Source organism: Cicer arietinum, chromosome 8, assembly GCF_000331145.2.
Source record: "Cicer arietinum cultivar CDC Frontier isolate Library 1 chromosome 8, Cicar.CDCFrontier_v2.0, whole genome shotgun sequence".
Taxonomy (NCBI): Eukaryota; Viridiplantae; Streptophyta; class Magnoliopsida; order Fabales; family Fabaceae; genus Cicer; species Cicer arietinum.
Genome location: NC_021167.2, coordinates 25286057 through 25301608, shown reverse-complemented (window position 1 = coordinate 25301608; position 15552 = coordinate 25286057). Strand labels below are relative to the sequence as shown.

At 24.9% G+C, this 15552-nt stretch overlaps 2 protein-coding genes across 2 annotated transcripts in view; both read right to left on the bottom strand.

The window, feature by feature from the left end:
• Positions 1-893, bottom strand: part of LOC101492163 (methylecgonone reductase-like) — a 3975-nt gene extending 3082 nt beyond the window's left edge. Inside the window, exons 1-2 of the mRNA XM_004513278.3 lie at positions 577-893; positions 43-286 (exon numbers count right to left, since the gene is read on the bottom strand). Of these exons, the coding sequence (XP_004513335.1) occupies positions 43-286; positions 577-893 (561 nt within the window). The remainder of the gene's footprint in view (positions 1-42; positions 287-576) is intronic.
• Positions 894-8605: 7712 nt separating this feature from the next.
• LOC101491831 (methylecgonone reductase-like) lies at positions 8606-11680 on the bottom strand. The gene is made up of 4 exons (XM_004513277.3): positions 11364-11680; positions 10763-11006; positions 9811-9990; positions 8606-8821 (listed from the first exon to the last, which is right to left on the bottom strand). The coding sequence occupies exons 1-4, from the start codon at positions 11678-11680 to the stop codon at positions 8606-8608; spliced, it is 957 nt and encodes a 318-aa protein (XP_004513334.1).
• Between the last annotated feature and the right edge of the window lie 3872 nt (positions 11681-15552).

The following is a 15552-nucleotide window of genomic DNA, read 5'->3' as shown; positions in this document are numbered from 1 at the left end:
ATATATATATATATATATGTTGGACCATACAATGCATTGTACCTGATTAAGAGCAGGAGGAATAGTTGCATATTGTAGAATTTCTAAAATTTTGTTCATACCAAAGTTGCTGAGTCCAATAGACTTAGCCAAACCCAATTTAGCACATTTTTCCATATCTTCCCATGTCCCTTTCATATCAAAAGGAAGAACATCTCCATTCTTGTAGGTAGTCCCTTCAATTCCATGTCTCAACCTTGCTGGAAAATGGATTAGGTACAGATCCACATATTCTAGGCCCAACCTCCTTATAAAATGCATTACAAAAAAAACATTTAAATTAAATTAGACATCATCAAATCCAACACGTGACAAAAAATTGAGTCGAGTTCGAACTCGTGGAAGGAAAAATTGCATTTGAGAGAGTTGACTCCACTAAAAATAGGCAGTTAAATTCTACTGAGATATTAATCATCAATAAAATTATAGTGTCCAACAATAATATAATTACAATAAAAAATAACACGTGCTAAAAAATGGAGTTAAAAAAATTATTGCACAAGCAATACAAATTTATTGAATCAGTGAGTTACATACTTGAGTGAGTTCTTAAGTGCTGGAAGAACAAAACCAGGATGTGCCTCAGTACACCATAGTTTAGTAGTGACAAAAATTTCACTTCGATCCTTAATAAGACCTTGTTCTAATGCTTGTGCTATGGCATGACCAAGAGGTTCTTCAGAACCATAATAAGCTGCAGTATCAAAATGTCTATAACCAATTTTAATGGCATTGATGAATGAAGGGATGAGTTCTTCAAATGGTGGTAAGGGTACAGTTCCTGTGCCAAATCCTATTGTTGGCATCTTGTGTCCTGAATTTAGCATCACTTTTGGGATTGATTTTGATTCCATTGCTTCTAAGTTATTGAAGAGATGATCGAAGATTATTATTATTATTATTAATTTTTTTTTTAAAGATTAAGATTATTGAGTTTATATAATATGGTTAATGTAATGTTTATCCTTATAGTTTTTATGGCATAATGAGATGGTGCATTTGAATTCATGAATGTAATTAATAGTTTTTTATTAAAAAATTATATGTAGCTTCTATCTGTCAAAAAAAAACTATTTACCTTCTTATTTCTCTCATTTTATTTAAAGAAATTTGTTGACATGATTAAATGTATAAATTTAAAGTTGAGTATAAAAAAGAAAGATTACATGTAGAAAGTTAAAATATTATTATTTTATCGAAATTGTAAAATGATGTGTAAAATATTTTTTTTTTTTTTTTTGTCTTTCTATGTTGATATGACCCTAAGAAAGTAATTTTGTTCTTAAATTTTATTTTTTATGTTAATTTTGTTCTTACATTAGTTATTATTGCATTAATATACTTTGACATTATTCGTTTCAGTTTTTTAAAGATTTAAATTCCATTATTGAAAAAGAGGATCCATACACCCTCTCCCTCTGTTTTCTAAAGGACTGCTATATATTATTTTGATAAAACAAAAAAAAAAATTGATAAATTTATTGGCCTTTGTAGTTTTAAGACACAATTAATTAATTTTTTTCAATTCTATTTATAAATGAATATAATATATTGTTGAATTTAGTCAAAAGGTTAAGTTAAACTATAATTTTTTAAAGTATAAAGTTAATTCCTTATATGTTGTTTTTTATTATGAAAAAAAATTCAACAACAATTATTTCTAAATGGAAAGAGTATATACTCTTTCAGTCTAATATTAAGTGTCACAATTTTTTTAGGGAAAGTGTCCCATTTATTTATTTAATATTATTGAATATTTTTATTGTCAATAAAATATGAATGATTTTTTATACTAATATATTTTTATATATTGTATATTATATACGCATAGATACATGATAGTAAATAGCGTTAATTTTATCTAAAACCGAGTATACTTAAAATAAGAAAGTAGATACAATTTTAAACATGAATTAGTTGGAGTGTTGATTGGAAACTCTAACATGTTAGAAACAACAAATTTGTCAAAAAAATATATAAAAACAATTAAAAAAAATTCCTTATATGTTTTGGGTAAATGAACCTAAACGTGCATTCGTAAATATATAATAGGCTAAATTACATTCGTGGTCTCTTAACTTAATTTCAGGTAACGTTTTAGTCCTTTATCTTTTTTTTTTTCCCGACTTGGTCCTTTATTTTAATTTTAAGTGACAATTTGATATTTTATATTTTAAAATTTCAACAATTATATCCTTTTTTATACAAAAATTCAAAAAAAAATTCAATCAAAACTCATAAAATTAATTATATTCTTCAATATAATACAAATTTAATCAAATTCGTAACGCAAATCTTCAAATAAACTCATATTTTCATATTTTATTTGATATTGTTAGGAATAAAGGACTAAATCGGGAAAAAAAAAAAAGATAAAGGACTAAAATATTACCTAAAATTAAGTTAAGGGACCTTTAGCCTATATAATAATTCCTAGAAAAACATAATAATGATTTCTGCCAGCAATAAATGCATATATTTTTTAGGCTAAGTTCATTGTAACTTTTTTTTTGTTGACAAAATTCATTGTATATTTAACATAAGTATAATGGGTTAAATTGAGTAGAATATCTAACTTTTTCATCTTTTTGATAAAAAAATACCTCATTTCTTAATTAATATGCATAGTAAAAGAACAAATACATTAAATTTTATATGGATTAGAATTAGGATTTTTTTTTAAGTGAAAAAAATAATGTGATACACCTCATGAGATACATCTCATAATCTCATAATTAAAATTATGATTCATCATGTACTTCTAAAGTGTATATTTATATTACAAAATTCACTTTTGTGTATTACGAGTTTATTATCATATTTATAAAATTTAAAATATTTGATATGTCAACGTGATACATCAAAATTAATTATTTTAATATTAAATTTTATGAGATATTAATTTTAAAATATATTAATAACAGATCAAATAAACTCATATTAATATAAAATTTAAAAACATGATCATGACATAGTAACTTTTAACAAACGGTGAATTTTGCAATACAAAAATACAACAAACAGTTATTAAGTAAGTTATAATATTAAATTTGATTAGATTAATATGGCGCCTCCTTTCATTTATAGAAAAATTTAGATTTTCTTGCTCTTCATCCCTTAAAGGAGTAATTTAGGGCTTTTTCTAGCCTGTAATCGCACTTTCAAATTACTTTATTTTCTCTTTATATTTAAACAATTAATTTTTTATATAGATTTAATTTTTTTTTCTTCGTGTTTTATATAATTTTGTCATCCGATTCTGACGTTGATTTGTTCATTACTGTGGTGTGATCTTTTTCTTCTTGTCTTGGGCTGATGTTTGCCGAGGCAAAATTCAGTATTCTCTCAACCGTATATATGACCTATCAACATGTGATTTGATTGGTCATGTCAGAGACTATCTATAGTCTATATGGGAGAACTCCTTGTGCAAATTCACTGATTAATGTTTTGAAGATAATCAAATATTTAATTAAATTCGTTAATTAAGATTATGATCATATTATTTATTAACTTGTATTTTTGAGCGATTTATTTAAAGATAGAAAATGAAACACAAACATGAATATTAATGATGTGGTATTTTTCAAAGAAATCAATAAATATCTTATCATCATTTATTATCCTAAATTGATGACAGAATGATTGCAGAACGTTTCTCTTGTTAAAACAAAAGACAAAATAGATCATTTTGAAAAATCCAAATGCATGTTCATAATGGAAAATTCATAAATGGACTGTCCAAATTTAATGGGCATTAAAAAAGAGACATAGATGGAAAGCTCACATTGTAACACCCCAATATATATTATATAAGTGTCTTTTTATAGTAATTTTTACGATTTATTATTTAATTAATAATTATTTTATGTGTAAATAAATTAATTTTTATTACTCTCAATTTTACCTGAATAATTTTAGTCTTTATTTTTATTTAATTGTTTTGACGAGACAATTACATGGGGACGATTAATGACTTGATTATTTCCTAAATGGACTATTGTGTATTTTTTTATTTGATTAGTTTCGATAATCATAAAATTGATGTGTTAGATATGTTTGTTTTATTTTGTTATGTGTGAGTGGTATTCTTTTCTTGCGTGATTTATTTTAGTCGATGAAAACATTAGTTGAATTATTTAATTAAATTATAATTTATAGAAGTTATATCTTATTAGTTTTATTTTAGACCAAATAAGTATTTGACCTATGAGATAGTAGAGTTAGTGAAAATCTTTAGTTTTATTTATATATTCTATTTAATTAATTTAGTGTAACAATAATAAGATAATTGTTCATTTAATGTTTAATTATTTGATGAAGTATATTTATATTTATTAATTAATTAATTATTGGGGTTTTGTTGGTAATTAATTAAAACTCGTAGGAGTATTTTTTTAGAGTGAACAATGACCAAGTCAATTTAGGTCAAAATTTAATCATCCACACTACCACTCTCGATAGTTATATTTTATTTATTTTTAATAGCATTTAGTTATAGAACCGTGTGTTTTCTACTATATATTCACTCAAATGTGTAACAAGCAAGAATAAGTACATGAATGTCAATTAAATCATAATGGTTGGTCATTGAATGATATTGTTCTAATTGAATACCTTATTGATGTGTGTAATTAACCTTGAAGAATTATTTTATTCATCTGATCAGCTTCACGTCTCCATATTAGTCTCATACACCTTTTCCTCATAGAATACGATAAAACTTACAATAGAGCGGAAATAAGTCTTAATTACCCATACCTCACACGTCATTCCCAACATTATATTTTGTTTATTTCAAATATTCTCTAAGTCACTCAAACAACCACCCACATATTCTCTCTCTTTCTTTTGGAAGTTCTAAGTTTTCGTTCCTTCGTCTAAGTTTTCGTTCCTTCATCTAAGTTTTCGTTCCTTCATCTTTATGAGATTTTTCTAGATATTAAATTAGCGGTTCGTAGGATATTGATATGATGTCTAGATGTCTTAAAAGAAAAATGTTGATTTTATTTTCGTCGTAAAGAAATTAACTATAATATTTTGATTGTTTCTTTTGAGTAATACATCTATCTGGATGAACTTAATTATAGAGTTTTATTTTTATTATTATCCCTTGATAAATATGTTTGTAGTGAAAATGTTTAGCGCCTTACGTGTTTTAGAGTACTTAATTATAAAGTTATAATTTTTATAATGATATCATTAGTAATATGTTTGTTATGATGTATTTGATATTAAGTCTTGACTTTTGAAGTATTTAAAATTTAAAATTTTACTTTTATGAACAATATATGTGTCATGAGGAAATTGATGAGAATTTTATATTTTTTATTTTGACAATATGAGAAAATTGATTATTGAAATGTATTAATGTATAGTTCATTTTTATAATGCGAAAAACTTTATAGTGAAAGAAATAAAATTTCTATTGTTATTGTATTCTTGGTAATATGAGTTTTAATTTTTATCAATAACAAGTAGCCAAATCGAATTTTATGGATTATTAAAATGAAAATGATGATTTTGAGATATTTGTTCACGTACATATTTGATGTGTGTTATTGAGCTCTAACTATGAACATCCATGAGAATATAATTTTGATGTCTTATGTGATTAAAAAATTTAATCTGAAATATTTTTTCTTTGTGGTTTCCTAAGTGGCTGATAATTTATGTTTTAAATATTGTTATATTTGTGGTTGTCTAAGTGGCTGGTGATTTGTGTTTAAAATATTGTTATCTTTGTGGTTGCCTAAGCGACTGGTGATTTGTGTTTTGAATATTGTTATCTTTGTGGTGACCTAAGAGCATCTCTAACGGTAGCCAAATGAGTTCGTCCGTCAGCGTGTAATCACGGTACTGTCAGGAAGGAACGGTACTTCATAGCAGTTACCTTTTTTTTTTTTTTATCTACTTTCATAATTTAATAATAATATAATTATAACCGCTACCTTTTATTAATTTATTATTAATAATAAATTTATCTTTTTTTATTAATTTATAGCCGTTAACTTTTTTTTAATTTATTAATAATAATAATAATAAAAATAATGTATAATAAAAATAATATATAGCTGTTAACTTCTTTTTAAATTAATTTTTTATTTTAAATTAATTTTTTATTTTAATTTTAAATTAAAATAATGTATAATAATATTAATTGGAATATTTAAATTAATATTTTAAGTTATAGTAAAATTAAATATAAATAAAATATTAATGTATAAATTAAAGTTATAGGATATAAATAAAGTTATGGTTTTTTAAAAGTTAAACAGTAAAAAAGAAATGAGTTGATTTAGAGTGATGTGGCATAGTATAACCTATTTAAATGTATCATGTTGAGTTCACCGTTGGAGCAAAAAAGGAATGAGTTGCTTCAAGATGATGTGGCACAGTAAATCTCATCTAATGAATCCATATTGAGTTCACCGTTGGAGATGCTCTAAGTGTCTGGTGATTTCTATGATTATCTAAGTGAGTGGTGACATGTACCTTTTGAGCATCATTATCATTTCATGACATATCATTTGCATCTTTGTGGATGCTTGTGTGGCTGATTTAATTTTTCCTATTGGTATGAGTGACTGATTATATCCGGATTATATATGTTTAGGAACATGCATAACTTGCATACATTTTATTTTATTTTTATTTTGATCTAGTTATTTGCTTTACGGTTGCTACTTGATTTATTTAGATACATTTTATGACTTTTTATACATCTTTAAGAACTATTAAAGAATCAATTTCTTTAAATAATTTAATAGGAAAATATTTTATATTTATATTTTATGGTTGCTAATTTATTATTTTGTTTAATTTTTATTGTGGGATGAATTGACCCCTTACACCAACATTTGGGTACTAATTATCTCAAAGAGTTGCATAATAATATTTGTTTGGTGCACAAGCATGAAAAAGTTGGACTTTTACTTAAAAATAATGTTTTGTATTACTAAATTTTTTGTGGTACAATGTATAATTATTTAGTCTTCATCATTAACTTTTAATAGAAATGTGGAATAGTTATTTACTCTTCATCATTAACTTTTAATAGAAACGTGGAAGTGAGATTTTATTCGCTAGTAAATAATTGAATGTCATTAATTTCAGTCAACCTTACTTCTTTTAAATATCACTTAAAGATAATTTATTTTATTTTGGAGCATAAATGAATATCAATCTAATAACTGAAATATTAATTTTGCAAATAAATAATATTTTAGAAAATTGTATTACGTTATCTTACAAAGAAAAATATATCAAGACATTTTTTGACGCATCTTCAATTTATTACATGATAAACTACTCCTAAGAAAAAAATTGTAGTTAAGAAAATAAATATTTTTAAGTAATCTTTGGATCAAAAATTTGGGGCATTACATTATGGTAACAGAACACTAATTCTCGGATCTTGGTGGGGTGATGCGTTCTGTATGTTGTATGTATTATGATGTCTTGTGTTATTTGTTTAATTTTCTAATTATTGAATTTTATTAATTACTTAAATTTTTAATTATACATCATTAATTGTGTAACCTCCTTAATTTGAATGTTTATTTTTCTTAATAATTAAGTTTCATCTCAAAATATAATATTTTTATTTTAGTATTTAATTAAAATTTAAGTTAGACATCATTGTGTCAACAAATCTGACTCAAAAATATAATATAATGATAGAATATACAAGTATTGATAGAATATACAAGTATTAGATATGGAAATTTATCAAAATCTACTACTTTAATTTTTATATCAAATAAATACATTGAAAATTATTTTTAGTGATAAAAAATCATTTAACACATTTATAATAAAAATAAATTTGTGAATATACAATAATTCATATAGGATACGTTTGAATATATTTCTCTCGTGAGCATTTCATATTCTGCTCTAGACTAATATTTTATTTCACACCTCTAAATTTTATTTGTCTATTTTTTCTTCTAAAATTAAGATACTTTTTTTGAAAAATAAAATGATATTTATAATAATATTTTCTCATCACAATATATATCTACCAAACCGCAAATACAACCCGACGCACTTAATTCGATTCTTTTCAAAAAAAATATTAATATAATTACTAACTACTAATTTTAAATTTTAATTGCTTAATTTTTTTTAATCACGTATTAGGACACACTTTAAATTACCAAGATAGACAATCACAATCACGTTAAAATTCACAATCCATACGACTTTTAAATTTAATAATTAGACATATATTTATTTAAATTTCTGGATTTCTCATTTTATAAATATTTTACAAATTCCATTAAACGCATATAACAGTTTCTAATTTAATTCAAACAATTTCATAAAAAAATATACTTACCTCGTACCTAACCGGACTTCTTACACTATTATATATTAATTGCATAACCTAAAAACATTGACAACATTAGAAGTATTTGTCACTCAACATTGAAACAAGATGTTATTACAATTTAGTGTTTTTATGATGATTATTAAACTGTTTATAAAGTGTGTATTTTATTTTCTCATTTAATTTATTGACGAAGGAACATAAAGAAAATATCATAAATTTCACATCTTTTCAATTCCAAAAATCATCAGTAGTTTTGTAAGGTCCATCTTCTGTGATAAAACCTTCTCCTTTAAAAGCCCTATATTGTGGTATTTGCTCAATCTTCTTCAAATCAACTTCACTTAACTTCCAATTAAATATTTCAAGATTTGCTTTCATTCTCTCATTATTGAAGCTCCTCACAATTGGAGTGACACCTTGCTCTATTAACCATCTCAATGCAACCTGTAATAACAATAGAGAAAATGTATGATAGTGTTCTTTTTCTCTCTTCTCATAGTTATTATAGTAATTAAACTCTTAATATCATTCCTCTAATTTAATTTGGAGAATAAAATAAACGGTGTCAACTTTTTATTAGAAAATTATGTACATAACAAATTATATGATTTTTTTAATAATCAATTTTATTTTACTCTTTAAAATAAATTGTTCATTTTAGTTGAACTAAACGTGACTATCACAAAATCAAAGGTAAAAGTATCGCTTCAAGATTTAAATTGATGCAATTTTAGTGTTATTTGTTCACAATAAAGAAAAATATTTGATTACATTTAATATATATAATTCCAATTAAAATTTAAGTTTATTGTCTAAATTAACCTCAATGACAAATAAGATGGGTCATTGATAACAAAATTTAAATTAAATGAAAGTTATTTTAGAGATATTGGACCCGTTTTATTATAGATTTTTAAGAAGTGATTTTAAATTTGTATTTCTAAAAATAATTTTTATTGAAAATTTACTCAAAAGAAGTATAAGTTATTTTGAATTCATTTGTTATAAATTATAAAAAAAAAAATTAATTTTGTCATTTAATAACTTAAGATATTTATTATTAGATATTTTAGTATGATCAAAATTATATTTTTTTTAAATAAAAAATATCGTTTAAAAATGATTTTTTTTGATAAAATTCTCAAAATTTTAATGATGTCCTAAAATTTTATCATAAAAAATATTTGAACTAATTAAATATATGAAACACTTAAAATAATATTTTAGGATAAACTATTTACAACGATTTTACGTTTGAAGCTTTAATTTAAAATTTTTTCTAAAACAAATTATAAAAAAAAAATTAAATATTATAAAAATCATTTTTTTTTAAAGTTGTAACAAACGACTGACTATCATTCAATAGGTGAGAAGTTTGAGAAATTTATGGTTAGAAAATATAAAAAAGAAATTTGAGTAGTAAGAAAATAGACCTGTGCCACAGTCTTTCCTGAAGAAATTGCAATGTCTTTGAGTATTGGACTGTCCATAACAGCAAGGGAACCCCACACAGCTCCATTAGCTCCCAAAGGGGACCATGCACTCACATGAATCCCATTCTCTTTGCATATTTTTCTCAGATTTTCTTGTTTCCATGCTGCATTCATTTCCACCTAGCAAACCAACAAGTCAATGTTACTATTAGATCAAATTGTTAGAGATCAATTATCATTTAAATACTTAAGGAATCAAATATATATTACTTATGTCACACTATATTTGTTCTTGAATTAATTATCAAAATTCTGTTATTTGAAATTCTTTTCTCCGTTCGATATATATATATATTTCGAACGGTGGAATGTAATTTGTTAGGAGAATTTTCGAAGTAAAGATTTGTTCAACGTCTCCTGTGGCATTAATTCTTATTAAAAAAGTATGATTCTATATTAAATTCATGTCTTAAAAAAACTTCAATTCCTTTGGAATAAATAAAAAGGCCATATTTACAATACACTTATTTATAATTGTGATTTGTTAGAAAATTTATAAAAAAATTTCCCATACAGAAGTTTAAAAATGTATACTGTCGAAAAATTTATAAGAAAAATTCCGGCACACTAGGGGTTTATTGAAATTTTCACTACACACCAAATACTGTTTAAATTTTACTTTTAAGTTTTTTAAAAAATAACTTTTTTTCTGGAAAACTTAAAAAAAAAATTCTGGAGTGTCACTTCTTTATTGAAAAACTTGGAAAAAATTTTCTATGATGTAACTTCTTTATCGGAAAACTTGAAAAAAGATTTTCAAAAAATTCAAAAAGAAATTACAAATTTTAAAATTTATACGATGACAAAAATGTCATTTCCTTATATTTGTAGGGATAAAGAGTAAATGTGTGGGATGTAGGGTAAAATTTTAAGATCATATAATGCATTGTACCTGATTAAGAGCAGGAGGAATAGTTGCATATTGTAGAATTTCTGAAATTTTGTTCACACCAAAGTTGCTAAGTCCAATAGACTTAGCCAAGCCCAATTTAGCACATTTTTCCATATCTTCCCATGTCCCTTTCATATCAAAAGGAAGAACATCTCCTTTCTTGTAGGTAATCCCTTGAACCCCTTGTCTCAACCTTGCTGGAAAATGGATTAGGTACAAATCCACATATTCTAGGCCCAACCTCCTTATAAAATGCATTACACACAAAAAAAAAACATTTAAATTAAATTAAACATAATCATATCCAACACGTGACAAAAAATTGAGTCGAGTTCGAACTCGTGGAATGAAAAAATGCATTTGAGAGAATAGACCCCACTAAAAATATTCAGTTAAATTGTCGTGAAATATTAGTCATCAATAAAGTTATAGTGTCTAACAATAACAAAATGACAAAAAATAAAATAAAATAACACGTGCCAAAAAAATGGAGTAATTACAAAAAATATAGTAGTTATGTGATTAAAATTAAATATAGATAATTTAAATTTATTAAAAAAGATTATAATAATTTAATTTATTGAGTTAGTGATTTACATACTTGAGTGAGTTTTTGAGTGCTGGAACAACAAAACCAGGATGTGCATCTGTACACCATAATTTAGTAGTGACAAAAATTTCACTTCGATCCTTAATAAGACCTTGTTCTAATGCTTGTGCTATGGCATGACCAAGAGGTTCTTCAGAACCATAATAAGCTGCAGTATCAAAATGTCTATAGCCAATTTTAATGGCATTGATGAATGAAGGGATGAGTTCTTCAAATGATGGTAAGGGTACAGTTCCTGTGCCAAATCCTAATGTTGGCATTTTGTGTCCTGAATTTAGCACCACTTTTGGGATTGATATTGATTCCATTGTTTCTACTATATTGAATAGACGAAGATTATTGAGTTTATATAATATAGTTATTATATAATATAGTTAATGTAATGTATATCTTATAATTTTTATAGCCTAATGAGGTGCATTTAAATTCAGGAATGTAATTAATAGTTTTTTAATAAAAAATTACATGTAGCTTCTATCTGTCAAAAAAACTATGTACCTTCCTATTTCTCTCATTTTATTTAAAGAAATTTGTTGACATGATTCAATATATAAAGTTAAAAAATTATTATTTTATTGAAATTGTAAAATGATGTGTAAAATATGTTTTTTTTCTTTCTATATTAATATGACCCTAAGAAAGTAAATTTGTTCTTAAATTTTATTTGTATGTTTATTTTGTTCTTACATTAGTTATATTATTGCATTAATATAATTTGACATTATTCATTTCACTTTTTTAAAGATTTAAATTCCATGATTGAAAAAGTGGATCCATACACCGTCTCCCTCTGTTTCTAAAGGACTGCTATTATTTTGATAAAACATAAAAAAAATGATAAATTTATTGGCCTTTGTAGTTTTAAGACACAATTAATTTATTTTTTCAATTCTATTTATAATTGAATACAATATATTGTTAAATTTAGTCAAAAGGTTAAGTAAAATTATAATTTTTCAAAGTATATAGTTAATTCTTTTATTTGTTGTTTTTTTATTATGAATTAAAAATTAAACAACAATTATTTTGAAATGGAAAGAATATGCTCGGTCACATTTATTTATCTCATATTATTTAATATTTTTTATTATTAATAAAATATTAATTATTTTTTACACTAATATATTTTTATTTATTGTATATTAATATACCATAAAATACATTTGTAAATAAAGTTAATTTTATAAAAAAAACAAACGAGTATACTTAAAATAAGAAAGTGGTAACAATTTTAACTATGAAACAAAAAATTTGTCACTAAAAAAAATTCCTTATTTGTTTTGGGTAAATGAACATAAACGTGCATTCGTAATATATAATGATTCCCAGGAAAACATAATAATGATTTCTACCAGCAATAAATGCATATATTTTTTAGGCTCAGTTCATTGTATTTCGTTTTTTTTTTTTTTACAAAATTCATTGTATATTTAACATAATTATATAATGGGTTAAATTGAGTAGAATATCTAATTTATTAATTATTTGATAAAAATATCTCATTTCTTAATTAATATTCATAATAAAATAACAAATATATTAAATTTTATATGGATTAGGATTATGATTAGGATTAGTTTTTTTTTTAAGTGAAAGAAATATTGTGATACATCCCATAATTAAAATTATGATTCATTGGATAATTCTGAAATGTATATTTGTACTACAAAATTCATTGTTCGTATTGTGAGTTTATTATTAGGCTTAATTGCACATTTGGTCCCCCTATTATAGGTGAAAATTGAAAGTAGTCCCCCCATTTTGTTTGTCCTCAGTTTTAATCCCTCAAACAGAATTTGAGTCCAAATCATAATGACTTGTCATTTTTTTAATGACGTGTCAATAAAAGGGTGACGTGGCAGACACTTATGTGGAATAAACTCATTATTATATTATTTTTGATTAAAAAATATAATTTATATTTTTTAAAACCATTATTATAATTGTGAAAATATTTTTAAAAATATAATTTAATTATTAAAATTAAGTTAAAAGAAAAAACACTTAAAATCATAAACCCTAAACAAATCAAAATAAAAAACATTCACTCATGAACCCTAAAATTATTTTGAACCCTAAAATCATGAACTAGAACTAAAATCCTATTTCATTTTCTCATTCTCTTCTTTCCCAAATTCAATTTTCAATTTTAATGACATTGCAAGTTATGGTGGAGAATATGGAGCCAGAGAAGGTGATACTCTATCCTCAGCTATTTTGGGGGTGTGTTGCTATGATGCACACAGATTTTGTCCATGTCTACCGCCAGGTTCTGGAGCTCTTCTCTCAAGTGATTGACCGTTTATCTTTCCATGATCGCACAACAGAAAATGTTCTGCTTTCAAGCATGCCTAGGGATGAACTTGACCCCAATGATTTAGGAGAACTTCAGCGCACATAATCTAAAAGTGGCTATGAACCTTTACAAGAGGGGAATTTGCCAGTATTTGAAGGGGTGCAGCCTCTTGTTCTTAAAGGACTTATGTCGAATGTCAGTCACAGTGTCTCTATTGACGTCCTTTCGCGCATCACAGTGCATTCTTGTGATTCTATATTTGGTGATGCTGAGACGAGACTTCTGATGCACATTATAGGGTTACTCCCTTGGCTCTGTCTTCAACTCAGCAAAGACCCAGTGATAGGTCCTGTTTCCCCACTCCAACATCAATATCAAAAGGCTTGCTCTGTCGCTGCCAATATCACAGTTTGGTGCCGAGCAAAATCCTTGGATGAATTAGCTACTGTATAGGATTATAGGCGGGGAGACTGGGAAAGAAGAGAATGAGAAAATGAAAGAGGGTTTTAGTTCTAGTTCATGATTTTAGGGTTCAAAATAATTTCAGGGTTGTGAATGTTTTTGATTTTGATTTGTTTAGGGTTTATGATTTTAAGTGTTTTTTCTTTTAACTTAATTTTAATAATTAAATTATATTTTTAAAAATATTGTCACAATTATAATAATAGTTTTAAAAAATATAAATTATATTTTTGAATCAAAAATAATATAATAATGAGTTTATTCCACATAAGCGTCTGCCACGTCATCCTTTTATTGACACGTCATTAAAAAAATGACAACTCATCATGATTTGGACTCAAATTCTGTTTGGGGACTAAAACTGGGGACAAACAAAATAGGGGGACTACTTTCAATTTTCACCTATAATAGGGGGACCAAAAGTGCAATTAAGCCTTATTATTATATCTATAAAAAAAATTCATTAATTTGAAAGTATTTGATATGTCAATATGATACATTAAAATTAATCTTTTTAATATCATCATGATTTGGACTCAAATTCTGTTTGGGGGACTAAAACTTGGGACAAACAAAATAGGGGGACTACTTTCAATTTTCACCTATAATAGGGAGACCAAAAGTGCAATTAAGCCTTATTATTATATCTATAAAAAAAATTCATTAATTTGAAAGTATTTGATATGTCAATATGATACATTAAAATTAATCTTTTTAATATTAAATTTCATGAGATATTAATTAATTTTGAAATATATCAATAACATATTAAATAAACTCATATTAATATAAAATTTACAAGCATGATCTATGTCATAATAACTTTAAACAAATAGTGAATTTTGCAATAAAAAAATACATGAAACAATTAGCAAAGAATTTATAATATTAAGTTTGATTAGGTTAAGCCGCCACCTCCTTTCTTCTATAGAAAAACTTAAGTTTTCTTCCTTTTCATTCATTAAAAGAGTAATTTAGGATTTTTCTGGTCCGAAATCACATGTTTAAATTATTTTATTTTCTCTTTATATTTTAAATAATTGGTTTTCTATACAAAATTAGTTTTTGTTTGTTTGTGTTTTACATAATTTTGTCGTCGTCGTGTGACGTTGATTTATTCATTATTATGGTGTGATTTTTTTTCTTTTTGTCTTGAGGCGATGTTCACCGAGACAAAATTCAGTGTCCTCTTAATCGTATATATGACTTGTCAACATGTGATTTGATTGTCATGTTATAGACCATCTATAGCCTATATGAGCGAACTGTTGATGCAAATTCACTAATTAATATTTTGAAGATAATCAAAATATCTAATTAAATTTGTTAATTAAGATTCTGATCATATTATCTGTTAAATTATGTTTTTGAGTGATTTATTTAAAGATAGGAAAACAAACACAAGCATGTATATTAATCATG

What these genes read in the sequence shown, in the direction of transcription:
- LOC101491831 (XM_004513277.3), bottom strand. Translation starts at nt 11,680, where the DNA reads ATGGAATCAATATCAATCCCAAAAGTGGTGCTAAATTCAGGACACAAA. An exon ending in GCACTCAAAAACTCACTCAA is followed by an intron (nt 11,007 to 11,363) that starts GTATGTAAATCA and finishes GCATTTTATAAG; the next exon opens with GAGGTTGGGCCTAGAATATG. An exon ending in TTCCTCCTGCTCTTAATCAG is followed by an intron (nt 9,991 to 10,762) that starts GTACAATGCATT and finishes TTGGTTTGCTAG; the next exon opens with GTGGAAATGAATGCAGCATG.